Source organism: Pyxicephalus adspersus, chromosome 2, assembly GCF_032062135.1.
Source record: "Pyxicephalus adspersus chromosome 2, UCB_Pads_2.0, whole genome shotgun sequence".
Taxonomy (NCBI): domain Eukaryota; kingdom Metazoa; phylum Chordata; class Amphibia; order Anura; family Pyxicephalidae; genus Pyxicephalus; species Pyxicephalus adspersus.
The window spans coordinates 19,359,163-19,375,498 of record NC_092859.1 but is presented as its reverse complement, the minus strand read 5'-3'; the positions used below and the strand labels follow the sequence as shown (position 1 = coordinate 19,375,498).

Genomic DNA, 16,336 nt, shown 5'->3' with positions numbered 1-16,336 from the left:
CGCTTTGACCATGAGCCAGTCCCATTTCTGAATGAGCTGACCGAGGTCCAAATCTCCTTTCCACCCACGTAAGACATTTTTCCCTTTCATTGGTAAATAATACACAGTAAATGTGTGCAATATTGGTCTTTGTACCAGTGAGCTTGTGCTCTGTTTATTCCTAGTTACCCGTTCAGTGAAAATGTTACAGAACCTACTGAGTTCATGGGTACACGATGTCCAGCATGGTGTGACCGAGTCTTGATGTCTCATCCTGCCCGTGCTCTGCTGCAGAAGGTTAGTGATCTGTCTCTTCTCTGTTGTCACCAGAACTCTTCTGGTGCTCCTGTTCATTCTCCTCTCTTCTGCAGGTTAAGGAGGGCAAAAACAGCGTCAAGTATGAGCGTATTGGAGGAGACGCCTGTATGGGCGATCACAAGGTGAGAGCACATTTAATTGGAAATAATATCGTTTTTAGTGCTCAGGGCATACTAATGGTTCTTCTTCCATGTCTCTAGCCTGTGTACCTCTACTTCCAAATGGAATCTCCATTAGAACAGCCTGCAGAATAACAAAGGTAATGCATCTCACAACAGACCTGATTAAATATTGTGCCTGAGAAAAACATGACTGGTTGCCTGGGCCTGGGTTACATCCAACAAAGATGTTCTTTTATTATTCCAATGCTTAATTAAATTTGTTTTAATTTCTGTCCACATACTGTGACAATTCAAGACACCTTTATAAATAGGGCCTGGACCTAGGTATATTAATCTCAATCTGTATTACCCATTACAACCAATCAAATTGCAGTATTCTTGCCATAAGTCGTTTCAATGCATCAACCTGGTTGTGAAGTATCATCTGTTGGTGGGCAGTATATTTGCCAACAAATATTTGACCACCCTTTGTATTTTCTTTACAGGCAGACACCTGGATCACACTACAAATAAATGACACCATCGTTTTACTATAGCTTCCTATTTTTATATATGTTGCCCTCAGAGGTAACTTTGTCTAGGGATGTCTGTTACAATTATCAATATTTATATCATTGTTTTATTTAAAGTACAATTTGTATAAAGTGCTCTTACTGTAAGCATTGCTTGTTGTGTGCTTTTTAAAATCAAATTTAAATACACAGATATAAAACATATATCGGAAAAGTTTGATCCGCCAAATTATTTGATTTGCACAGCTCTGTCTGACAAGGGTGGAGTCATGATTTTTTCTCCGATGCAGTTGAGAAGTACTTACAAGTCTTGGCCCGTCCTCCAGTCTATTATTGGACGGTAAGTGGAGAAACTGCAGACTGATATACTTATCTCTCTGTCAGTTTGCTCCATTTTGTTTTCAGGAAGCCTAGTTTGCTAGTTCTCCTTCAGTATATGGATAGTTACTACAAAAGATACCAAATCAATTTGTAGACTGGTTGTATAAAAATACAATATAAAAAAATTAAATCATTTATTATTGATTACAGAGCTTCACTAATTAATGCCTTTAATATCTCCTTGGAGTTCAGGTTTTTTATGATATATATACATCATATATATAAAAAAGACCACAGGGGTTTTTAGACACAATAATGGAAACGTTCCAGGAGTGAATCGTCGGGCCTTGAACCGCAGTGGCCAGCAGTGGGACAAGGATCAGGTGTGTTGACAGCTTTTATAACCAGTGACAGATGGGCTGCCCAGGATGACCAAATACTTCTTAATCTATTGCTGTCAAAGCCATTGTTTGCTTCTTTCCACAGAGCACCGATAAAGAGAACATAAGAACATGTCATACATATGTCAACACCAGCAGCATGCACTGCAAATCTCAACCACAACCTTTGTGTACCTTGTATGTACCTTACAAAACCTCACTGAGAAGTTGCCATTTGCAAGCTTACAAAATAAGAAACTGTAGATCACTGGTGGGCATCCATGTGCAGTTTGGGGCCCCTTTCTACCTCGCCTACCTTGTCCTTGTTTCCCTCAATTAATATAGAAAAGATGAAAGAGTGTTGTCTCACTCCTAAATCATTGATCCTATTATGGGGGAAAAGTATGTATATAAGGAAAAAAATGATACAAAACAAAATATATAAATTTACCAAAATATAATATTGTGTTTTCCTACTAACAAGGGGCCATCTTTTGGACAGAAGATCAGAACTTTCCTAACCCTTGAGGTGACATTTTAAATCAGATATATCCTTAAAAAACACTAAAGGTGAGATCAGAAGGATCATACATTAACTGTTCATGGCAGGGGGGTATTCATAGATTGCATTGCATTGCACAAAGGCCTATTACCGTATGTTTCCATTTTTAGCCCTTTGCATCACAATAATGTATGCAGCAATCCATGCATGAAGTTAGGATGGAGGCTAATCCGTAGTGTCTCTTCAATGCCAGAGCCAGGCCAAATGGTAGACAGAGAAGGTTGTCTATTATGAATGCTAAAGCCAGACTTATCCATCCTTTCTACCTCTTCTGCTGCCTGTCCTTGTAGTTCTCTTCATTGGCTTCCTTAGAATCAAATTTAAGCTCCTGTGTTTTTCTTTCGAATTCCTCCAAAGTCCTTGTCCTACTTACTTTTCTGACCTGATAGAAAATCCCACTCTCTTCATCCCTCCAATGACCTATTAATGACTTCCTCACTCATAACCTCGTCGCATGCATGGCTCCAAGACTTTTCTAGAGCTGCCCTAACTCTCTGAACACTCTTCCCCATCCTTTTCGGCTTGATCCTACCTTCTACTCAAGAACCCTTAAAACCCATTTGATCAAACATGCCAACCTGTTTTCTTCTGTCTCTACTTCGCCTCACTATTTTCCACCACTACTTATCTCTCCCCCTATTGTTTGATACTTCCCCCACCTCTTAGATTGTAAGCTCTTCGGGGCAGGGTCCTCTCCTCCTCCTGTGTCAATTTCTGTCTGTACAGTTCTGCCTAATATGTTGGCCCCATAAAAGCTGCCTTGGGTGCTTCTGCAGGAGGGGTCCACGAAAATGTCAGGACCTGAAATTTATTGTATGCTGCAGAAGTGGTGGGCATTTTCTGAGATTTTTACTTTTTAGTTTGGGTGCTCAAGGACCCTTAGTTCGTAGGATTAGTAGTGTCTAAAGGGTGATTTTATGAGTGATGAAAGGCGCAATGTTAAAAATGTTAAAAATGTTCAAAAGAAGAACAATTTCTCCTTTTCATCTTCTCATCTGCTTTGAGACAGAAATAGACTGGTGGCGGGCAAGAGAATTTAACATTCTTTCTGATTACTATGACATCGGTTTTTTAAAACCATAGCCACCTTTCTCAGACATCACACAAACCTGTGTTTCCTGCTATGTAGGAATTGTATATCGCCCATACAAAATCTGTGGCTCACATGTAGGATCTACAATCTGACATGTGAGAAGTGGGATCAATATTTCCTTTCGAAAGTTTACATTTGTTTGATGTAAGAATTAAACACACCCAACTGATAATGAGATTTCACCTTACACAAGTTATTCTGGGGCACAAGAAAACATACATTGTAAGTTCTCCATTGTCCTTTTTATGCATCTGTCAAAGTTAGTTTAATATTTAGGAGGTAACTAGGGTTTATTTTAAATACTTACATAATATGAGTCTTGTATAACGACCGTGCTTCTGTGAAGTTGATGTTAATATTTTGGAAATCAATGATTCATGCAATTGTTAGAAATGACTTGCTGAGTGGACATTGACTTCTAGCCTTAGGGTATAGAGGAATATGGGAATTGCTGGGTACACAGGGCTAGTAACCAATGGCTCTGTCACATGTCCAAGGGTGTGATGTTGGCTCTTACAAGCGGCATAGAAAAGCAGGCAAAGTGAATAAAGACCTGTTTGCTGAGACATTTGGGAAGGTAACATTGCTTCTTTAAAGCCAAGCTAAACTCTAGAAATAATAAATTGTGACCAGACAGATCCTTTGTTGCAGAAGGGACAGATGACGTCTCTTCTGCAATAAAATAACCTTACCTGTCTGATCGCATGGGTGCTGCCATCTTCTCGCCTTTTCTCTTTTTCTGGATTAGATCTTTGGTAATCTTGACTGGCCAAGTCACAAAGAACTCTCAAGCAGGTGTTCATTTAGTCTCAGGAGCCCTAAGGGATGCCAGTATGCACCGAATATCCTGGCATCCTACACTGAGCTGCACATGCAACAGCGATCAGGCAGGTAAATACTAGGGATGAGTAAGAATGCCTCTCACATTCTCACGAAAATTTCCTCGAACTTCCAATGGTTCCGCTAAATTTGGGCGAAACCATCGGAACATCGGAAGATCGAGGATATTATAACAGGAGGATTCACAGGATTCCCTGGGAATCCCCCTTTTTGTGATTCCCGGGGCACTGGAGGTTAATTAACCATCTTTTAATTAACATTTAATTAACCTCTAGTGCCGCGGATTGCACACTGTTCTCAATTAATGCAGCCGCGGCCGTATTCCTTGAGAAGATCCCTTCAGGCACTAGAGGTTAATTAACCCCTAGTGCCCGGGGATCGCAGTGGGACTGCAGAAGAACTCTCAATGGAGAAACTTTTGTTTTGTTTTGAATGGGGAAACTTGTAACCCATTTAACCTCTAGTGCCAGGGGATACTATATGTTTTATTGCAAAAAGGGCATTGCCTGCTCCCTTCTACTTTACAGACCTGCCCGATCACACATTTTCAAAACATAACATTTTAATGTACCTGAACTCCAGATATATTTTATTATATAAAAGGCATAGGAATATTTAAATATTCTTCCCTGAAGTCCCATTCCTCAAATATTCCCACTTTATGCCCATACAGGTACAATGTAAAGGTATATAGCTAATCATGCTTTGGAGGAGAACATGCAAATACCTTTAAAGTACTTTAAAGTTGTGCAAACAGCAAGAATACAGAGATGAAATACATCTGGTGGTCTTACAGCCCTCACCCTTATGGAATTGATGTCAGCATTGGTGTTGAGACTATTTTGGGTGGGTTATTCCTCTTTTATGTTGGATATGTGAAGTTGATATTTTTGAGTCATTAGTGCTGTCCCCCTCCATATTGTGTACATAGAAATATTTCTATTGATGGAAAAATGTTATCAGTGCATGTCCACACTGCAAAGTTTTGTGAATTTCAGCTGTTTAGCAACCTAGAGTCACAATTCCTGCTGACACTCTGCACAGACCCAGTAGTTGATCAGCCCAGCAGACCCCATATAACATCCACTAATCACAGAAATACCACCTTTCAATTGATTAGCCTTTATATATGACTGCCAAGTTAAGGGTATATTGATGGTTTTATTGTATTTCAAGCCAAAAGAATGTGTACGATTTGGGAAGGATTAGAACTCCTGTTACTGAGAGTTCTCTATACTTCCCCTTTCTTTACAAAACTAAGAACAGGTTTCTGGCTGGGCATACACTTAAAGGACAGCTTATAACAGCTGCTGTCATTTCTGATGAGGAAGTATAGAAGATTATCTGACGTATTTATTTTACCATGTGTGCAAACTTTTCATTGCCTGTCTCTAATTGCAGGTTATGATATATGGACTAAGCCTGCAGTGTGTTAGTTTGTTTTTTAAACCATCATCTCAAATCTTTTCTTTGATGGAGATGTTTGCACAAGGACTTCATATATGTTAGAGTTTGCCAATCTTCCAGAAACTTCATACTGTTTACTATTAGGATACAAACTGTAAGAACAATCAATTGGTTTCAATAGTGGTAGAAGCTTTGTCAAGGCTGGAAAGGGACAAGAGAGCCAAATTATATATTTAACAAACTACTAAAAACATAGATGTCAATATATTAGCCTAATAATAACCTAAAACATATACTTGTTTATTAGTTGGGTAATAAACAAAACATAAAAATAATTAAATAGCCTTAACCTATGAGCTCAAATGAACCACTCAAAAATGACCAAGATTAGCTAGAACTATGAGATTATCAGCTCCAGCAACAAACACCACAACAAGAGTCAGAAAGTTTAAAAGGTGGTATTGGCCGTGCTGGCCACAAATGTTCTGAAGCAAGACTGAGGTGGGATTTTATAGTATGAGGCAACACACAAACCAACAGCCTGCCAAGACAACACCAATTTACTGACAGTGGTCAGGGGTTAACCATATCTCCAGGCCAAAGTGAACCCAAAGGACAACCATTAATTTAGCAATGGAGTAAAAGCCCTGTGAGCTACGACATGGGAACTACACTACGGCCCCATCCATGAAACCTTCTATTAGGTGCATTTAGCTTACATTTGAGATTGGTTCGAGAAGCTTCCCAAACTTCACAGGTGCTTCTGATCTGAGGTTAACCTTCTTCTGACCTACATATTGTATAGCTTTTATATAAAGATGTACAGTTCTCACACAAACCCTCATCAACACAAGCTGTAATAATATTATGGGGTGATGGATCCAGGGATAGACTTGAAGAACCTAATGTGAGTAGACCAGATGGGGTCATCATAGTTGCGCTTGAAGACTCTGATAGGCTTTTTGTCAGTTTCTACATCCTAAATGGGTGCAGTACCAAGGCACAATAGGTCGAAGTGTCCATACTACAAATATAATTGCTTTCAAAGAGGGATGGTGAGGCAATATCATAAAACAGTAGAAGCAGTGCAACTAAAGGATCCGGGGCGCCAGCTATCACAATCATATTTTCTACCACAGCATGTCAACAGACTCAACACATTGTGCTGTGTCAGCATTAGGCAGTTAATTTTCCTTTATCAAAGTCTTGATAAAGTTATTAATACCTTTAAAAAATACTTGGCGTTAATGTGACAGGCACATAAAAGAGAAAACTCAGTTGACAACAACATATTCTGAGGCAGGGGGTTTTCTGCTGCCAAGGCTTTTATATCAAAAGCTTTCCAGTCTATGTATGGAGTCCTTTGAGATGCCAGTAGTAGTAAAGTAGCAAAGGTTAGAAAGTATATGATCTAACCCAGTGTTTCTTGTCCTTTTTAACATGGGGGAACCCTATGAAATAGCTTTCAGGTCTTAAGGAACCCTACTATAATATTCATATATAATCCACAGCTCACAGTACATTTGTGTGGTGATCAGTAGGAAGAAAGCCTCCTACATGGTTGAGCAGTGGGAAGAATGTCACTCCTAAAGATATCCAAAAGTAAGCTAAAGCTAAGAAAATCCCATCTGTAAAAGATTCCATTCTAAAGAGTGACCACTGAGGAGGAAAGAGGTCCCACCAATTAAGGGACACTTTTGTGAGCTGTAGCTCAACTTAAAAAGGTAAAGAAAAACAAATTGATATTTTTTCACCTTTGGGACATATTTGTTTGGAAATATTTCAGGAGTTTTCTGCAACTTTTGGAACGTCAGAGAAATGATTCCTACTTTTTTCTGTTTCAGAACTGTGGGAGTTTCTTATACTGGTAAACTAGTCTGTATTTTGTTTAGGTCTAAATATGGAATTGTGGTGATTTTTATTAATAATTATTCATTAAAATTACTTAGTTCTGTTAATATTAAATAAAGATGCAATGCTTAGTCCAAAATACGATTTAATATTTTATACATTTACACATTCACAAAATTTGTTTTCATCTGAAGTTTATACAGGTAGTCATCCGACCTTATTTTTGGGCACATACCATTACTAAGCCTGGGAGACCTGAGCAAAAGAAGCAACCCAGATTACAATAATGACCCTACTGGCTTGGGGACTTTATTTTTGGCCAGGACATGTCATTCATTTTATAATACTCCTGCTTCAGAAGAGACACCCCAAGATGCTGCTTTTACACCTATTAGCCACAAATACCACTTTTGTGGTTTTGTTTCACTTTATTAGTAAAACTTTCTCCAACAAGCCAGCAATGATTCAGGCTGCCCAGTCAGGTACAGCTATGTAGCAAGCTATTTTATTCAAGGGGGTTTTTTAAATTCAAAATTTTCATGTGATTTGGCAAAGTTGAAAAATGCTCTACTAATTCATGTGAAGTTCTAATACACATAAACCTTTGTGCCCTGTCCATCGTTGTTTGCAATGCCACAATTATTAGCTGCTAGATAACCTCTCAGCTATATAGATATGCCGTATTGTGTCCAAGTGAAGGGCCCTGACAGTCAGAACATAAAGGAGATGACAATTATTATAGGGCCACTCCCCTGACATTTTATTGCAGTTTCTGTTTATAATGCATTCAAATATACTGCACGGGTCCGACCCAGGGACAAGTTTCTCTCAAGGGCAGCTTGGATTTCATTAGCACAATGTGAATGTTATTTTCTAATGTTGTTGGAAAGTTGGGTGGTTTTGTTTGCAGTCATTTTTTAACTCTCATCTTCTGTTCTTGTGTCAAACCATGTGCACAAACATTTTATAATCCCATCTGTCAAAAAGTGGGTGAGTAGCCCCCAAAGATTGGCTTTGTCAATCAATGTGGATGTTGTTCCAAGGTTGAAAATGGGGCTTTGACCTCCAGGGGAATATGTGGAATGGGCTGGTGTAACCTGGGTACTAGATGACAATGGCCATACCAATCAGGTGAGTCTAAATCATTTTAGTAAGGCTGTTGTAGAAACCTGACCATGGTCCTTTCCCATGTTTCTCTGTTAGTGATAATTTTATTATGCTTTGGCCTTTTTGACTTCTTGCCAGCAGAATCAGAAATCAGTTATAATACAGGACACATATGACAAAGGTTCTCCATTCTGGCTACAGGGTTTTGAGTGCACATATGCTATACATACTTGTAAACACAGAAATAGGCTTTAGAGTCGGCTGATAAGTGGTCTGGGAAGCTACTTTTTCACTTGGTGTGAACTCATTCCTTCCTCCCTCCCTTTACAGCAGAAAAGTCAGACTCATATAATGAGTTCAAACTAAATACAAGGCCACGAATTAATTCAGTAAAATCATGACTGGTTCTCTGTACATTACCGATCACGGATACCAGGTTCTTTTTATTGCAGTTGAACTGTAATTGCACAAGCTTGTAAAACTCTGACCACTATGTCACTCATTATCTTTAATTGGGGAAAATGAGAAATACTTTACACCTTCGCTTATCAAACCTCATTAAGATAAATGACCTGAACCTCTCATTCCAAGTCCTACCACGCCCTAATGAGGAGAGCCAAATCCTATTATTTAACCCCTTCGATCTACAAACACTGAAGAAATAATCGGGTTTAGTTTTCATGCCATAAAACCCCTTGTGTATATATCATTCAAGTGAATTTCTTTTCAAGTTGCAGATAATAATTTAAAGTCTATTATGAAAGGCTACATACACAGGGTGCAGGGATCTCACATTTGTAAAATGATATCTTTTAAAAAAAAAAAAAAAAGGCAGCATAGACAAAGTAGATACTCATTTTATTGGTGTTCAATGTATTTGGTGTGTGCCAGTTCCACTTATAGATGCAGAGATGGGAGTACCGAAGTGAATCACAAGAGTAAGGATACATAGTCCCCCAACAACGTATATAAAATATGCACTCCTCTCGGTTGAACTGTATGTAAATGATAGAATCTGTTTAAGAAGAACCGCACGTTAGCTGCAATGCAGTAGAATTCTATTCTGCGGATCCTGGATCCATGGTGAAAATTTGGCTCTCTTTGACTCTTCTTGCTGAATTCTGCGGCAAAGCTTTCATCAATAATTAATACTGATTTTTTCAAAGGGTTATCATTCATAATCTGTTGGTGGAATTTTATTTCCAGGGGAAATCACAAAGACTTGTTCCTGGAAATGTCATTGATGTTTATGTTTAGTCAATCTTTTAGAGCTCCATGAGTTTTTTTTAATTTTTAAATTTATTGGAGAACAACATTTAAAATGCAATAATGCCCTGTAATTACTATTTAGTTAAGATTCTTGAGCAAGAGCATAATGCTTTTGTGCCCTTTAAAACAGTATATTTCTATATATTTCTATATCTATATATATAAATATATATATAATGAAGATAGAGACACAAGAAAAACATCTGTTGTGTACTGGTGAATTGACACCTGATGCAAATATACCAATATATGTGCTGTCTATCACCTCTTCCTCACCTTTGCATCTATACCAACTTTTCTTAACCATTTTAATGGCGGGAACCTTTAAATTAACTTTTAGGTCTCAGGGAACCCGTGCAACCCCTTAGTTCACAGTAGATTAGCGTGGTGATCAGTGGGAGAAATATCACTCTAACAGATAGCCAAAAGAATGATTGGTGTCAGTTAAACTAACCTGAGAGGTCCAAACTGCCCATGACACCCTCAGCAATCTCTGGAGGAACCCTAGGGTTCCATGAAACCCTGGTTGAAAAACACTGCTCTATACTGTAAGGCCATCATAAATAGGCATCGTCCTGTACTGTTCTACATTTGTACAAAAGTTGGAGGACGTGCATTGGCCAAGATATCTTGTATGTCATTGGATGGGCCCCATGGCACATTGGCCAAAGATGTCTGGAATATTTCAACACTGTTTATTACATTTGGGAAATATCAGAATGTGGAATATGAGTTGGTTATTTGTGTCCTACAGATTTGTAGACGATTGAATTAGATTTTTAATTTTTATCATATCTAGGCATACAGCGGCTATCCAACTTTCTCTTAGCTTTCTGATACCTTTTTATTCCCCTAAAATATAATAACATTACTGTCCTTCAGTCTGTGCTGACTCATCATGTAGAAACCTTCATATAACGTGTAAAACAAAACCTTTCAAACAAAATATTGGCAGCAGCATTTACTCATTTATCAAACTAAAGTTTCACTTGGCGTATTTTCAAAGAGACTGAATTGCATCACTTTTGATTATATGAGTCTATACCAGAATAAATAAGACTATATCTCTCTCTCTCTCTCACACACACACATACACACACTGATTAATTGATATTTGTAAGGTTTTAGTTATTGTATCGGTGTAGAGTCTACATTATATTTTCTGTTCTGGCTGGTTCCATTAAAGTCACATGTTGCCTATCACAGATGATGGAGTCCATGATTGCGTCCAGTGATAGTTGTACTTGTTATCAGTGATAAATGATCGGTAATGATATCTTTGGAGTTTCCCTCTGATGAGGTCTGATTATGTTCAGTTAGTCTTTATTACAGGTTGTGGGGGGTCAGGCTAAGCACGGAGAATGCTGCTCGATGTTTCCGCAGTAACAAGCGTATTTTCTCATCGTCTGAATCAGGATCTAGTGGCTTGCTGTATTCATCATCTTCATTCTCAGAAGGTGTCAGTTCCCCAGTGGCCCGGGTGCCAAGGGTTGGTTGGCTGGTGGGGTCTATGCTGCTCTTCTTACGCCACTTAGTGCGTCGGTTCTGGAACCAGACCTGGACAGACGACAATAGATATCACAGGATGTGTTAAGCCGTCAGCCTCAGTATCTAATAAATATATTTCTATTCACATATTATCAATTAGAACTAGCCAGTTATGGCAAAATATTTTGAACCCGTACAAATTTAATAATGGTCCATACATTAAACTTGATGCAAATCTAATATTTTTTAACATGAGGGTCAATGCAAGACAAATGGGCACTATTTGCGTCTAATAAGAAAAAAATAGGTTTAACCTTTGAATATAGAAAATGTTCTTCCCAGTAATAGTTGTAAAAATGTAAAACAAAAACTAAATCTAGACAACTCTATAGAAGGCTACAAAGAGTTGGATATGTTTCAAAATGTGCAAAATATAAATGATTAATATTATTAAGAGGAAACAACATTGCAGATTGTTACTCCAGGGGGAACCTGATTCTCTTAGGCTACTCTTTCCCTGTTGGAGCATATTGGATTATGCTTTATAATGTTTATTTTTTTTGTTTTGCCTTCCTCTGGGTCTACTGACATTCATAATGTTAGATAGTTTAATCTATCTATCTATCTATCTACCTATCTATCCATCTATCTATCTACCTATCTATCCATCTATCCTTTGCCCAGTCTCATTGTAAAATATCCATTGATTGTAATCAATATTTTACAATCAACCAATATTGTATTGTCTTAAAGATCTATTGAATATACATATGATAATAATACAATAATACCAATCTCACATATAATATAACATTTCCTACCTTGACTTGAGATTCACTCATGCCCAGGCTGAAGGCCAGTCGTGCCCTTTCTGGGCCTGCAAGATACTTAGTCTGTTCAAATGTTTTCTCTAAAGCAAAGATTTGATGGCCGGTGAAAGTGGGGCGAGTGTGCTTCTTTCTTGAAGAAACATCAGCATTCCCTGTTGGGACTGAGAAAACAAAACAAAAAAAGAAATAATAAAGCATTGTTATCTAGGCTCATTAGATGGGGCCATTATTAAACAACACAACCTCCGACAGACGCTGCCTTCTCTGACACTCTTTGTATTGGGTTATAAACAACTTTCTTCTAATCTAAACTCAGAGAAATTATTGTTGGCAAAATCACTGGACAATGGGCATTCATAGCGTTTTAGCACATTAACAATAACTCAGTTCTAGGAAATAATGATGTTGTAAAAACAATATTGACCAATGTATCTTTTCACAGGAAATTTTAGGAATCATTTTTTATAATTGTTATACGTTTATTGTTGTACAATGATTTCACAGTAGGTTTTTGTAAGCCACTGTAACACACAAAGATTGTATTTCCATAGGTGTAAATCGGCTTACCATTTGTGTTGAAACTTTTTTTCATACAAAAATGACGCCTATATTTTTTTGAAGCATATTTTTTACTGGAGAAACTGTATATATTGTTTATCCCAATTACAGCTACTTTTTAGTTTTTTATACTTGACAAAATCACATAATCCAAATAACACTTTCATTTTATTTATTAACATAAAATAAAATGTATATGCATATTAATGTATATACATATTTTATGTTTTATGCCATTTTATCAAAAAAATAGTAACAAAATTCCCTATGGAATATCTGTAAGTGTAGAGCAACCATATTCTGTAAATGTTTTTCTATAATTTTCTGGAAGGGACAAACCAGCATGTCATAAATCAAGTTTAAGTATAAGTCCCACTGACTTTGACTGGTAATCTATTTCATTATTGAAGTTTCTGTATTTTTTTAGCAAGAATAGTTAATTCTATAACACTTCTTTACAGCATTCATTGCAATATTTCTTGTTTCTCCTATTTGTATATATTTTCTTACCTATTAGTTTGTAAGCTCTTAAAAGAAGCATTTATTGCTATTTGCTATTCTAGTCTTATAAATGGTTATCTCTAAGTTTTCATTTTGCACATCATTCCAAATCCTTTGAAGATTTATAAATCAATAACAATATCAGAAAATTACTCACCATTACTGAGCGTCCTGTTGCCTGCTCTCCATTCTTGACCGATATCTGTCCAACCAGTCTGGCCTTGTGTGCTGTACGGGTTTCCACCTTTAGCTATGATACCTGCTTGATCTCCAAAGCAGCTCCCCGTAGATGAAGCTCGTCCATAAGCTGGGACAGCAGGGTATGCAGGAAGAACCCCACCATGTGGAGGAGGCAGTGGTCTGCTGAGTATGTCTGAGATGCCATGTGGTGTACCAGTTGGGAGATGGCACCCCAATACTGAACTGCTAAGCTTGTGGAAGGTGGTGTGGGCAGGAAACTGGCAGCCGGAGGTTTTAATGTCGGTGTAGGTAGGCAGCATAAAGGCTCCAGGATGGTGGGTCTCCATAGTTTTGAAGTGATTTAGATTACCTGCTCTTGAGAGATGGCACCAGCAGTAAAGCTGAGAAGTTCTTCAGGGTGGGTCAAACCATTAAAAAGGTTCTGAACCCTATATTTAGTCTTTCACGCCTTCCCAGGTTCTAGTAAAGTGTGATTCCAGAGAGACTTTCAAGAAATAATTCCTAGTTTCCAGACTTGCTGAAAAATCTGTACTAACATTCTTTCTTGTTTGTCCCCACCTCTCTGCCTTCTCTAGTCTACCTTTATTGCTCCATATCCCTACTTTCCCTGAGCTCCTAGCTCCTCTCACCACCCTCTTCTTCCCTTTATTCTCCTTTGGCTTTCTCTCACCTTGTCTTCCTTCCCTGCCCCCCTCTCTGTTCCTCACTATCTCTCACTCAGTCACTGTCTCTCTCAAAGTCTCATTTCTCAATTGCCTCGCTCCTTCAGTGTCTCCCTCTCGAGCTCCCTCTTTTTCTACTTCCCTCTGTCTTAGTCTCTCCCTCTATTTTCTTCCACTCTATCTCACTTGTTTTGTAATAATCATTTCCTTTGTTCACTTTGCTTTCTTCGATTTCTTTATCTATATTCCCCCAAGCTTTCTCTTCTACCGCTAACCCTTGGATCTTTCTCAAAAACTTCTTTCTTAGTGTGGGTCGCTTTCCAAGTTCACCTTCCCCTTCTTTTTTCTTGGTCTACTTCTGCTCTTGCTGCACCATCAACTGTCCCGTAATGGCTCCCTTTAGATTCTATTTCCCCTCCTCTCCAATCTCAATAAGTTTTCTTCTTCTTATAGTCTTCCTCGTCGAATGCAGGTGAACCTACACTTCACATTGGCTCACCTCCTCCCTCACCCATGCAGCTTAGTTATTGGCCAAGGTAAGGGGGGGTTTGGTGATGGCCAACGATTGGCCGCTCCCCACAGCCTTCGCACCCTGCCGGACGTCCTTAGATAAATTGAACTTTAAGATAGGGAATTAATGAGTTTGATTTTTCCACAGAGATGTTTGTCCACAAACTGAAGCTGCCTATCCCCTCTGCTACAGCAGGATTTATGGCGAGCTAACAGATTGCAGTACACAACCCGGGAACAATACATTTGAAGTGTTTGTCAATTCAAATACCATTTTTTTTTATTTTTACAATTTTCTTCTGTTTAACTATTTAATCTATAATTTTATTCATATACCGAGAACCATTTTTACTTTGCATTATGTATTTAAAATGATCTCTTTATCAATCAGCCATATCTTAACCAATTAGGATATAATAAATGTTAATGAAATCCTACAGAGTTGTATGAATACAAAAAATAACAAGGCGTCTTTTGAATTTGTGTTTATATAGAACTGGCGGACACTTTAGAGCTTAGAAAGCCCCCACTTAATTAATATTGACCTGCTAGCTTATGGTAGGGTTAACATAACGGCCAGGATTTGGCAGAACGAAATCCATTGATTTTATATGAAATAAATGGACAAGAAATTAAGGATTAGCAACACATAGGTTACAGACGGGGGACAGGCTCCTACCATGAACCCCTGCTGACATTTATTCACACTCCTTGTCCTTTTATATTATCTCCAGTTTGCTTTATCTGTCCTACAATCTTTAAGTAAAATCTGCCTTTTTGGCCTTTTTTAAAGGGAAACTTTAGTCTTTTAAAGATGAAAGAGGCCAGTTGAAAGTTCCTGGCAGTACACATTATTGTTTTCAAAACCCTATTTCTATAAATAGTTTGTAATTTTATTAATGTGTCTGAATATAGTTTTACTTGCTGCTTAATAGGGTAAAAAAATTGTTCTTCCCCAGCCTATCTCCACCGACTGTGTCTGGTTAATGTTAATATGCCTATGGAGGACCTTAAATCCAGCGTTCATGATAGGACAGAAAAATATCTTTACATCTGGTCCCTTGGATAGTCTTCCAGGACTTACCTAAATATATAAAAGATAATAGTCACACCTTAAAGATCTGAGGTCAACACAAAGCCAGGTTTTTACCATTTTGTTACTTTTTTTTGTTTCTTGTCTTTTCTATATTGTCCTAATTCATGTTTCCACAAAGTCTTTTGCACTTTGTATTTTTTGGGTTTTATCCAATGATTTGATGGTTTCTATAATATATGACACAGTCTGCCTTGTTATAACCCTTTTTTCTGATTGTACATTTTAGTTTTTTTGTTCCCTTTGTGAAATGGCATATAGTTTGTTGCTTTTTTTTTGCTCTAAAACTTCAATAAACAAAAAATATATACCAAAAAATTGTTCTTTATAATTTTTTTTTGTTTTACAAAAGGGGTATCAGATATGGTCAAGCCTGATCTAGGGTAAACACATGCAATGCTCCTAGTAGCTGGAGACTTATACATTTTATAAGTAGAAGATAAAGATCATCTGATTGCCAGAACTAATGCCCTGCATTGATATTTATTTATCATTCAGAATTGACCACTGCTTCAAATGGATCAATAAAGATCACCAACTTAAGAAATAGTAAAGATTAGTGATTTTTTTTTTTCAAACAACCTTATTGCCACTTTTACTACCCTGTTTCCCCGATGATAAGACACTGTCTTATTTTTTTTTGAAGGCCAAAATATGCTCTAGGGCTTATTTTCAGGGGGATGCCTTATTTACCCATGAAGAAGACTACAGTACACAGTTATTGTTCATGTG

The 16,336-nt window shown here is 37.7% G+C and overlaps 2 protein-coding genes across 2 annotated transcripts in view; one reads left to right on the top strand and one right to left on the bottom strand.

Moving 5' to 3' along the window:
• The window catches only part of LOC140322338 (inositol polyphosphate-5-phosphatase A-like), a 32,797-nt gene extending 31,662 nt beyond the window's left edge, over positions 1–1,135 (top strand). The window contains exons 12-16 of the mRNA XM_072398916.1: positions 3–68; positions 165–276; positions 351–419; positions 498–556; positions 905–1,135. Coding sequence (XP_072255017.1) covers positions 3–68; positions 165–276; positions 351–419; positions 498–551 — 301 coding nt within the window. The 3' untranslated portion in view covers positions 552–556; positions 905–1,135. The remainder of the gene's footprint in view (positions 1–2; positions 69–164; positions 277–350; positions 420–497; positions 557–904) is intronic.
• Positions 1,136–10,295: 9,160 nt separating this feature from the next.
• NKX6-3 (NK6 homeobox 3) lies at positions 10,296–14,762 on the bottom strand. The gene is made up of 3 exons (XM_072399808.1): positions 13,296–14,762; positions 12,071–12,240; positions 10,296–11,318 (listed from the first exon to the last, which is right to left on the bottom strand). The coding sequence occupies exons 1-3, from the start codon at positions 13,663–13,665 to the stop codon at positions 11,088–11,090; spliced, it is 771 nt and encodes a 256-aa protein (XP_072255909.1). The 5' UTR covers positions 13,666–14,762; the 3' UTR covers positions 10,296–11,087.
• Between the last annotated feature and the right edge of the window lie 1,574 nt (positions 14,763–16,336).

Coding starts and splice junctions, on each gene's coding strand:
- NKX6-3 (XM_072399808.1), bottom strand. CDS start 13,665: ATGGAGACCCACCATCCTGGAGCCTTTATGCTGCCTACCTACACCGAC. Junction 12,241..13,295: donor CAACAGGACGCTCAGTAATG/GTGAGTAATTTT, acceptor TTGTTTTCTCAG/TCCCAACAGGGAATGCTGAT. Junction 11,319..12,070: donor TGAGTGAATCTCAAGTCAAG/GTAGGAAATGTT, acceptor TCGTCTGTCCAG/GTCTGGTTCCAGAACCGACG.